Genomic DNA, 11,335 nt, shown 5'->3' with positions numbered 1-11,335 from the left:
ACTGAAGACGCATCAGGTCACTGCAGCTCAGTGAAAAAAGTACCTGTTTCAACATGTTTCCTGCTTATGGTTCAAAGTTTAACCTCTGGCACCATCTGAGTTTTTGTTTGAGTTTTTGTTTCAAAGTAAATGTTTGATGTCTTCATCTAACAACTGAGTTTTGACGTGATGTGTTTGTGACTCTTCCCCTCTGTCTCCTCTCACAGGGAGAAGATGATCTGCAGGATCCTGCTGCTCTTCATCCTGACCTCCTGTGTCTGTGGTGAGGTTACTTTTGTATTTTTAAAGCACTACAGCTCTGAAGCCTCACTAAACACTCCACAGAAACATCTATATATGCAGTTTAAGAGTATTTTAGACATATGGTCCCTGTGTGCACGTGTCCCCTCGTGGCATTCAATTAACCCTATGGGAATATGATTTCACCCTAACCCACACAGTTGTTACCGAACCCTCATAAACATGTGAGCACTGGAATAGATTGTGATGTCATCGGGGTTATTGTGGTTTGGGCTTGAAGACTAGAAACGTATGACAGATCAAGAGATGCATTTTATTGTTTCCACAAAACGTGCATTATGCGACAAAGAGGGTGACTGAAGAGTGGTTAATTACAGGGCTGGGAAGGTTTATTAGCATTATGGGAAATGTAGGATACAGTGTTTTTGGAGGACATTTCTACTAGGAACTAAAACTAAAACTCCTAATATTTCATTTTGAGTCCCCCACTTGTTGAAAGTACTAAATCAATGGAATACTCCTTTAAGTTTGAATCAGAATAGCTCTAAAATATTAGAACCAACATTAAATTGACATTATACAGTAGATTGGCTACTGTAATACATCCATTCATTTTGGAATGGCATTAAGACCATAAACACAATACAAGGTTAGTTTTATAACCACATAACAACAACACAATCATATTTCAACGGTCAAATATGTTTGAAGCAAGAAAGGCTAAATAGTTCAAAGTTAAATAGTAAATCTGCCTTCACTCAAATGAACACAACATGTGACTACTACCACCAGCAGATGTGTTGTCATGTTATAATGGTCCAAATGTTAATGACCTGCATGAGTCTGACAGGAATAGTTTTTCTCAGGTGACATCCATATTTACACTCTGACATGACATAACACCACAGGGAGCAGTGTGTGCTGAGTTCACGGCTGTGTTGTCACAGCTTCTATCGGCTCCACCTGGGGTTCAGTAGGGGGGGTGGAGATGTCCTCCATCTGCTCTGAATCTGGTTCAGTCACAACTACAGCCACCTGTTGACACACAGATAGCAGTAACATGTAAACATGACTTGCAGATTATATAAAAATGTTGAATGGTAATTTAAGGGTGTGGTCATTGGTGCGGTATTGTGTTTGCTGTGTGAAAACACTGCTGGTCAAATCCTACTGTGGATACCTCAGATTCAACATACTATGGCCCAACCACTCTTAAAGGTACAATGTGTAATGTCCAGTGTGATAGAGAATGTTCCCTGTGCTAGTACATTTCTACTGTGACTTAGTTTATGTGCCTTACTCACTAACAAAACCATATATGTGACATATGATTGTGTACCTAGGAGAGTGGTAACAGGACCATCTGGGTTATCTCTGCCTTTGCTTTGATAAGAGGGAGTGACTCAATGGGGGTGCAGTTTAACCAGAGAATGTTCCCCAAAAACTGGAGTGCCTATCAGAATAGTAATTAGAGCAGGTTACTCCACCTCTATTTTTGAGAGGCAAATAAATATATTAAACAGTAATTTGTTGAAATAAATTGTTCTCAATTCTCAAAAACCTTTTGAGAATTCTAGATTTGATAATGTTGGCAAAATGTAGTAGAGACAATTAGCCAAATAGTGCAGCACTATTTGGCTAATTGTCTCTACTACATTTTGACAACATCGTTATTTCAACAAATGACTGTTTTATATGATACAACATGACACGGTGGGTTGTTTATTTTCTCCTGTCCAGGCACCAGCTGCCACTGGTGCCTACCAATCCACAAACTGTGAAATAAGACGACCCAGTCAGTTCTTTGTGTGCTGCCTAGATCAGAAAACATGTGATTTCATTCAGATTTTGCACCCCTTCTTATGTCAAACGCAGGCTTGTTAAAATATACAATCTATGGCTTTAGAACTACTTTTGCAAAGGTGCACCATCATTTTCTAGCAAGCCATTGACAGCAGCCTTGGCTATGGAACTATGTGCAGTGTGGTGTGGAGGACACTTCATAAACATATTACAGAGTAGGTGTCATTAAATATTTTAATTTAATTAAACTAAATTGTATATAGACGCGCACACACACCAAAAATAGGATCTTAACCAAGTGTTTGTGTTACCTGAGATGACTCGGCTGCAGCTGGAGCAGCCTGCGTAGCTGGAACAGGGGGGGGGCGCGTCTGTGGATAGACCGGTCTCTGGCTGGGAGCCTGCAGGACACACGCAAACACATATTTCACAGCTCTTCGAAGTACTGTAGTTTCGTAACACTTTCCGTGATGCCTGTCTATAATGCATTATAAACATACTTATAATGAACCGTATTATTATAGTTACAAGCACTAATCATTTTTCATAATGCTTTATAAAAATAATCATTATAAAATATATCACATTATAAAGCATTTTATAATAACTTCTACGGTCAAGTATTATAGATATCCATATATATATATGGATATCTATCGTCTTCCGCATATCCGGGGCAGGGTCATGGGGCAGAAGGCTTAGGCCCCAATCACACAGAGACACGTCGCAACAGGCTCTTCTGCTTCAAAAACGCCCCGTGGCAAAGCGAGTCAGCAGAATAGCTGATGAGCCTGTGGAGCCTGTGGAGCGGGGGTGCGTGTGGAGCGGGGGTGTGTGTGCAACCAGACAATCAAATATAAATAATGGAGAAAAAATGGATTCAGTGCAGACATCGAGCTCTTGCTGTTGCTCTGCTGTTGAATAAGGAGGAGGACAAAAATCATATGGTACATCGTAATTAAATATTGCTCATATCTGACCACATCTATCGGCATAAAAACAGGAAGTCAGTGGTAAAGTAGTAAAGCCCGCCTCTTGCTCGATTTGATTGGCTGCCTCGGTCAAGTGTGACATTGACGAGCTTTGCGACTCGACTAGAAAAGTTGAAAACATTATAACTTTTACGCGTTTCTAAAAACCGCATGAAAACCACAACGGCCGCAGCACTGCAGACCGCACTGAACCGCCTGTCCATCTCACGTACCATCTTACCCTCACTAGTGAACAAGACCCTGAGATACTTGAACTCCTTCGCTTGGGGCAGTGACTCACTCCCAACCTGGAGGGGGCAATCAACCGTTTTCTGGCAAAGAACCATGGCCTCGGACTGACTTTCATCCCAACCACTTCACACTTGGCTGCAAACCACCCAGTGCGTGCTGAAGGTCACATTCTGAAGGAGCACATCATCTGCAAAGAGCAGAGATGCTATTCTGAGGTCCTCCTATCGGACACTCTCCTCCCCCTGGCTGCGCCTTGATATCCTATCTATGAAAATCACTAACAGGAATGGTGACAAAGGACAACCCTGGCAGAGGCCAACATGAACTAGAAACGTGTTAAATGTAATGCCGTGTATACGGACAAGGCTCTCCCAAGGACCGGATGGCTTGTTGCATCGTATTTCCTCTGAACCCCAACAGGACTCCCCAAAGGACATGGTAGTAGGCTTTCTCCAAGTCCAAAAAAGACATGTTGACTGGATGGGCAAACTCCCATGACTCCTGCAACAGACCTGCATGGGTAAAGAGATGGTCCACTATTCCACAGCCAGGACAGAATCAGAATTGCTCCTCCTGGTTCTGGGGTTCAACTTTTGTGAGAAGCAGCTGAGCAGGAACCGCACAATGCTCCCTTCACGAGAAGGACAGCAGACATCCACTTACAGAATAGGACTGCTGTATATTAATGGTGGTTTTGTCATTGAGGTTGGTGAATAGGTTTTGAAGAGAGTGCCCGCGCAAAAGGACTACTGCGTCTGTAAATATATTAATATTGTTATATGTGCCCTGTTCTGGGCTTTCCTTTCCGAGACTGTGTGCATGCAAACATGCAGTAAGTAAGCCTGATATCTCTTGTTTGTTGTATTTCATCAAATTGTTATTAGTCTGCACGGCAATTTAGTCCAATATATTGCAACTCGTTGTTGTTTTATGGTGAGTGTAGAATTCCCCAAAAACATTTATTACTCCCTCTATTCTGTCTCTGTATGTTTTAATATAAAACTACCGCTGTATGGCGGATTTTCCTTCAAGCCGTAAGTGCCTAAATTAGGCAATTATTAGTTCCTTGTTCTCTGCTAAATGTAGGCAATATTTAAATCTGTGTAAGATTGCAAATATTTATGGATGCATAGAGTGCAGAATCTGTTGTTTGCTAGTTAGTTCATGCCATTCTGTAGCTTAGTTATCTACAGTAACACTATGCTGAATGTAAAGTATATGTTGCACTGTAGACCTGTAAAGTAAAACAACCTGTTACAATATTTATATATAGATTTTAGTAATTATTTTCATTTATATCTGTTCCAGAACCACACACACACATTTTTCTACTGTCAATAAACCTCTCAAAGGAACATGTTGTCTGGAGTGCGTTCTAATCGATGCCCCCTGGTGGCCACAAGTTTTATGAACCAGTAGAATTATACAGTCCTTTCCATTCAACCACATTTTACTTATTGCAAGCTGTTTAATCTAGTTTACCATGTATCCAAACCCCTTATTGAATTTACCTGTCATTTTACAACTAAATATCTGCTGAACTACCCCATGTACCACTATCTTACATCATCTCTTTAGCCCTGCATTATTTGGATACTTTTTATGAGAGTTCACCTGGGTTCCACCAGCAGCTAGGACAGTGAGTCCAAACAGCATGGCTGTGATGCAAATCAACAGTTCCAGCACCAGGAAAATCACCAGCGTCCCCAGGATCCCGTCAATCAACAGCTAGCCAGAGAAATCCAACAGCATATAAGGTGAGAAAACAGGATGTATGTATCATGAAACAAAGTGTTTCTTACTGTGACACTGATGATAACATGAACAAATAGAAGTGTAAAACACTCAGAATATCTTGTCTATCACTTAAAGACATATGTGTCAACTCCATGCACTCTACAAGACAAGACTGCACAGCCTATCTGACCCAAGTATTAGTTGTAACAGTAGTCAATCACTTACTTTACACTTTTGCTCGATCAGCCCGGTGCATTTCCTGAAACAATGTTGCTGCAGTGGACAGTAAAGACAAAGAAACATGGAGTCTTCTTTTTCACAACATGTAGTGTCAACTATGAATTCATGTGATTCTAGGAAGGGATCAGTGATTGCTCTGTGGATTGTCTCATCTACTGATTGACAAAGAAATCATGCATGTGGGATCCCCCACATGGCCATGAATTCAGCTATATGCATTTATTGGTTGTAGTTTATATTAGTTCGGCAGCTCATTCATTCACAGTCAGTGGACCACATCCAATCATGCAAGTTTACACAGCGGCCATCATATCATATCTTCATGCTGCTGCAGCTCCCTCTATCACACTACCCACCTCCTTATGGGCAACTTGTTTCCCTGGATTTAACTGAGGATTTAATGCTCATGTATGTGTTTGGGAAAGATAAGAAATGTCAGAGCAGCGGCTGCTGTGGGGACCATAGATTGTCTGGTAGGGACTCATTTGTGGACTCTATTGCTCTTTTCATCTCTCAGGCTACATACAGGCCATATCTCATTATATATACGATAGAAAGCTGAAGGAATGAGACGTGAAACCCAGAAATGACTTCTGGTTACTCTGTCTCAAAGTCAATGGGTTTTGTGAATGTTTTTTGGTTAGATGCCTGAATTAAGTTAACACAAGCCTAAGACATTTTAACGTTTGGTTCTGCAATATAAAATATGTCAGTAAATAATCCCACTTGTACATTTTGAAGCTTTGCTAAATAGTGCCGATGTGGGACTATAAACATCATCACGCCGAACACTTATCCACCTTTTGCTCCGTGGTGGTGACGTGAAGTCATGCAACTGTGTTGTAGTTCATTCATAGCCTAACTTTATCTTATCACATCTGGTGATTGCATATATATATATATATATATATATATATATATATATATATATAATATAAGTAAGGACTGACACAAAACAGTAAATACTTTCAGGAGTTTATGCTAATGTTGCCATTTAGGAGCTAATATGTTGACCTAAGAGCTGTTGTGAACACCTTCAATGATTTCATAGTTGGTAACACCACAATTCCAGCTTTTAAAATGGTATTGTCCCTTATTAGGGGTAGTGTCCAATATACCAAAATGTACTTCAAGCTCACAGGAGGACATTTGGAAAATGACAGGTGATACTGGACAATAAGAATAAGTCAGGTAAAATATGAAAGTGTAGTCAAAACATACTGTATCACTTAAAAAAAAGGCTATTAGAAAATGTAGAAACTAGTACTAGGCCAATAAATATCTGTGATGATGTGACAGCAGCTCAACCGTAGCTACTTCTGGACTGTAAATGTATATTCTATATTTACAAAGTGACTGTTGTAACTGTGGAATATGTTTTTAGATTGATTGAAACAAAGTATGACAGTATAACCTGAGAGGGGTACTTTTGTTCAGGAATATATGTCTGTCCTGCAAACATTGTTTCAGTCTTGCACCAGGCAAGACTCACGTCAGATAAAGAACGCAGAGAGCAGCCCTCAACAGATCACAGGCTACTTCATTTTAATAACAGTATTCATCCTTCAGTTGTGTGCTGTGGATGTTAGTCTTGATCAGACTATAACATGACTTGACTACATGTTCACAGCTTTGTTTCAGTAGTTGCTATTCTTTTTTGCCACAGATTGTTTTATGATCATTAAAACCTCAAATCTATTGAATTTCATATCGTGCTCTGGCCTCTGTGTGCAGGTCTTCAAGACAATACCACGGCATGTAGCTCCAGTCTGCGGCAGTGTTCACAGTGGTAAGAGTCCTGACGGTAGGGCAGGTGTTTGGACATCAGACCCAAAGCAGCAGTGGCAAATGCAGCACTGATGAGGTGCAGCACCAGGACACATTTCACCTGCAAATGATAACAGAAGTGCTCATTTACAATAAGGTAATTACTCAATACCTAACCCCAGCATAGAAAAGCAGTGTTTTACAATGTATGCACTACTCTGCAGCATCCTTCACATGTGCCTGTGAAAAGGCTTTCATTAGCCTTTTGTTACCAGTCACGTCTGTGACGCTGGTTTGTTTTCACCTTGTGAGTCTGTGTCTGTGTCATAATGGTACAATTTGGTCCTTGAGTCACCTACTGCAGGAAATACCACAGAAGAGGATTTGTACTCTGCCAAGTGTGTATGTATGTTTGTCTGTGGACAGGTTTTTTCACCACGACAGCTCCACAAGCGTGCAATTGTGTAGTTGAGATCAAAATGAAGGTCGAGTTTGAAAATGGCAAGGGGGCTGAAGGGGCCATTTGAGCTCTTAGTGTTCCCAAATGGCACCACTGAACACTATAAAATGTTCAAATATTCTTACAATAAATGATAAAAAAGTAACTTTAGTTGTAGCCATTTAACAGTGAGTTGAAGGTCATTTAATTGTCTGGCATCAGTATAATAGTTTAGCAGTTTGAAACGAGAGGCCTAAGTGTACTCGTGTTTTGTAGGGTGAATGGATTTTACTGAATGAATCTAGCTGATTGTGTGTGTACAAAAGTGACCTGCATCATAATACTCACCCAAAACAGAGTAGGTTTCCTCCCACTGTGGACCAACACTGAACCAGACAAGGTCACCTGGTGGGTTACAATACAACTTACTTAGACACAGTATTTGCTGCTGCAGGAAACATGAAAGTCTGACAACAAGACATGTTTAACAAAACTAACCTGTATGACAACAATCAGGAAGAGGGCCACGTCTCCTGTAAAGTGGACCTCATGGATCTGGAGCACAGAGGCACTCAGACAGAGAATCAAAGCCCCAATAACGATCTGGATTGCCTGAGAGAGAGGGGGGGGGGGGGGGGGGTAAAGAGCAGTTAGCCTAGGTGACCAGCAAAATATGGCAATATTTGTCAGAATTTCAGAGCTCTCTATTGTACAGTGACCAGACGGTTTGTCTGGGATTGTCCCGCTTTTTGAGTGTTCCAATAAGCCGTTCCAGATTAATCAGATGTATTTCGGCTATTTATTTTGGTATTTATTAGTTTCTGTTTGATGCTCATTCACTTAGATTTATTTATTTGGGTATTTTTACTTTAAGATTGATGTTCATTTCAACAGTGATCCAGTTAGCACAGTCTGTAATAAGAGTCAAAGATTGTCCATTCACATCACTATCATTATTATATCGGCCTTTAAAAATGTATATCTAGTCCTCATTATACGCTCAGAGCAACTGATGTAGCACAAAGGTGGAGATGGAGCAGATGGGAGTGGGGGTGGTTGGGTCAAACAAACACCAGACATCCGTCCAGAAACTGAAAGTAAACGTCAGTCGCTTGTCATGTGCGCTCACCCCGAGAGTCTTTGGCTCCATCTTGAGGTGGGACTGCAGTTGGCCCGGGGAGAGGGTCCCCACTGCAGGCATTGGATCTTTGTCATTAAGAGCCATCCTGCTGGAGAAAAAAAAACAGTATTTACAAAATGATTCAGTCAAAGAAAAGGAGTACAGCTAAAGAATGGAGAAGATTGTTAAAAGAAATGGAGCTCAAGCGCAAGTTCAGTCAGGAAGACACTAACGGGTAATCTCTGTCTCTCCTCTCCTTGTAATTACTCTATCAGCTGATTGGGGGCGTGCACTTTTAACTATCCAACCAGATGCGGCACAGTTTCCTTAAGCCAATCATATCTGTGCGGTCAACTTTAAAAGTGTTCTCTCTGCTGCTGTCAGTTGTCATTTCAGCTAAGCAGACGTGACCCTCCTCCACCCCAGCCTCCTCCAGTCAGCATCACAGTCAGGCTCCTGATTCATCATCAGATTGGAGCAACTCCCTTCACCACCACCACCAGTGTCTGGACTCCAGGGGGGATTAGGCCTACTGGACCGCAGTATCCCTACCCTCAGTGATAGTACTTCATGATGGAGTCCAATCGCCAAAGACTTTGCACTTTTCATATTTGCATGTGTAATAAATCATTGTTAAACTATAAAACAAGTCTCTCCTGATTGAAATGAAGTTAATATAATGTAAAATATGCACAAGGATGCACAAGTTGGTGACACGACTTACTTCAGAGACTGTCTATGTCTATCTGATGATGTCCCGTGGTTTACCTTCATTCTATCTGATTCTATCCCATCTGTTAGTGGCTGTAAGACAGCATACGCCACCAAAAGGCAGAGAAGATGAAAACTGCTAAACAATGCAGGCTCCAAAATGTTCCTGCTCCTGGTGCATTCCCGAGCATCGTTAGAATATGTGATGAGCTCACAGCGTCCTTGTGTCCTTGTGTCCATGCTCTTTAAAACAATACTGTATAGCGCCACTAGTGGACAGAGAATCCACAGGGCCACTGTGATAAAGTCACCCTATAGTTTGTTTGTTTTATTAATTAACTTTTCTGATATAAGCATTTCTTTATTTGATTTAGACTTATTATGTTCGGCAATTATGTTAATGCTCTTTTAAAATGTTCTGACACAAGTGATGCTGAAGACTTACAAAATGTTTTCAAAATGTCATCCAGCATCTTCACTGATGAAGACTGTGACATGTTTTCAGACTGGGCACTCTGAGAGCTTCATTCACTGATGAAGACTGTGACATGCAGTTGAAAGCTCAGGAAAAATATAAAGTTAACCGTTGAGTTGAGATTACTTTGTCAAAATGTTCTGATGTGTTCAAACGTGCAATGACAGTTTCACCATGTAGTCGCATCCAAAGGTCTGGACATCTCACTAAAGGGGAATAGACAGTCCAAACATATTTAGAGACATGACTCTCTCCCAAATCGAAAAACTAGAAAACTCTCATCTGTGATGTCAAATATAAAGCCTGGAACCGCTCCATAGACAATTCATCTCATCTCCATTGGAATGGCGGCGCATAGATGTGACGGCGAAAACACTATGTTTTTCAACAGCCATTATAACGAACTTTGTGCATACAAATAGAGAATGACATTCAGTGCTTCATGTGGCCGAACAAGAAGGCAAACACAGAGAACATCCCGGTAGTCCGCAGCAGACACCCGGGCGCTGGCGGGATCGCGGTGGGATCTGGCACCGCTCCAGGAGCAGCCCGAACAGGTCGAGCCGTTCTGTGCAGGCGTCCTGGATATTTACTTGTACAGGACCTCCTTAGAAGACTAATGCCATGCTTTCCTTAGAACTGTGTCTATGCAAACTACGGTGATAACACATGAAAGCTGACGTTTCGCTTCCTCGGCGTTGTTGTCAATGACACTCTTCCTGTCCCACGTTAACGTTCCCTATAGTTTCTCCTGCAGGACAGAAAGCAGTGAGCAGACGATCTTACCTCAGCTGTGTTCCAGCAGCTCACCTTCTCTTCGTATCTGCTCGGTAAACGTGTAGCCTACAGCCGCGCTGCTGTCCGTGTTGTTGGCTGCTCTGCAGGCTGCAGCAGGGTGTGTTCAGGAGCTGGATTTCACTGCAGTAACGATGATGCTGCGACTTCTGCAGATTTGCTGCAGTTCACATGCACGACTGCAGACAGGGGAGCCAGCAGGCTGTGCTTCTATTACGCAAACCTTCCTAAAAAGTATAACACGCTAACACTTACTAATGTAGAGATGATGCTCTATCAATACTAGTTTCTTTCTAGAAGAGTCTCAGATGATAGTGAGAGGACACAGCAGGAAATGGCGGGGAGGTTTTTGGGACAGTAATACATTGGACACACACCCCACTGCAGCGGTGCCATAATGACTTTTGAATTGTGTGTGTGTTACAAAAGACTGTGGTGGGTGGAGGGTCTGAGGGCATGCTCCCTGGAATGACATTTTGGACGTTTTGAAGTTAAATGCATCAATCTGCTGCACTTTCACTGCGAAATGAAGAGGCTAGATCTATTAAGAACGTTAGATCTAGTGAACAATTTCATTCTGACAGAGGTTGTATAGATGACACACAAAGTCACACCCACAGAGCATGGTAGTGTCACCGCAGACCCTTGAGGACACAATGGTTCGGTTGTATGATTGGATAAAGGTCAACATCTTCGACGTCATAGGCTTCAACATTATCGCCAACGATCTATTACCGTAATACCTGGCTTAGACATTAATACTTTATTACCAAAACACCTGCAAG

General features: G+C 41.7%; 1 protein-coding gene across 3 annotated transcripts; it reads right to left on the bottom strand.

The window, feature by feature from the left end:
• Positions 1-609: 609 nt before the first annotated feature.
• LOC306708571 (uncharacterized protein) lies at positions 610-10,655 on the bottom strand. Of its 3 annotated transcripts, none has more exons than XM_079176426.1 (9): positions 10,542-10,655; positions 8,579-8,678; positions 7,948-8,061; positions 7,798-7,854; positions 6,994-7,131; positions 5,229-5,276; positions 4,881-4,994; positions 2,355-2,444; positions 610-1,275 (listed from the first exon to the last, which is right to left on the bottom strand). In XM_079176426.1, the coding sequence occupies exons 2-9, from the start codon at positions 8,672-8,674 to the stop codon at positions 1,168-1,170; spliced, it is 765 nt and encodes a 254-aa protein (XP_079032552.1). In that variant the 5' UTR covers positions 8,675-8,678; positions 10,542-10,655; the 3' UTR covers positions 610-1,167. The 3 variants fall into 3 exon arrangements, with proteins under 3 accessions (XP_079032552.1, XP_079032553.1, XP_079032554.1); XM_079176427.1 differs by having other exon boundaries at positions 8,579-8,675; positions 10,542-10,629; XM_079176428.1 differs by lacking the exon at positions 5,229-5,276.
• Between the last annotated feature and the right edge of the window lie 680 nt (positions 10,656-11,335).

The sequence above is a fragment of the Pholis gunnellus genome, assembly GCF_910591455.1.
Source record: "Pholis gunnellus genome assembly, chromosome: 16".
NCBI classification, from domain to species: domain Eukaryota; kingdom Metazoa; phylum Chordata; class Actinopteri; order Perciformes; family Pholidae; genus Pholis; species Pholis gunnellus.
The sequence above is the reverse complement of the archived record's forward strand: the minus strand, read 5'-3'. Positions and strand labels throughout refer to the sequence as shown.

Coding starts and splice junctions, on each gene's coding strand:
- LOC306708571 (XM_079176426.1), bottom strand. CDS start 8,674: ATGGCTCTTAATGACAAAGATCCAATGCCTGCAGTGGGGACCCTCTCC. Junction 7,132..7,797: donor GGAAACCTACTCTGTTTTGG/GTGAGTATTATG, acceptor TATCATTTGCAG/GTGAAATGTGTCCTGGTGCT. Junction 1,276..2,354: donor CTGCAGCCGAGTCATCTCAG/GTAACACAAACA, acceptor GTGTGTCAACAG/GTGGCTGTAGTTGTGACTGA.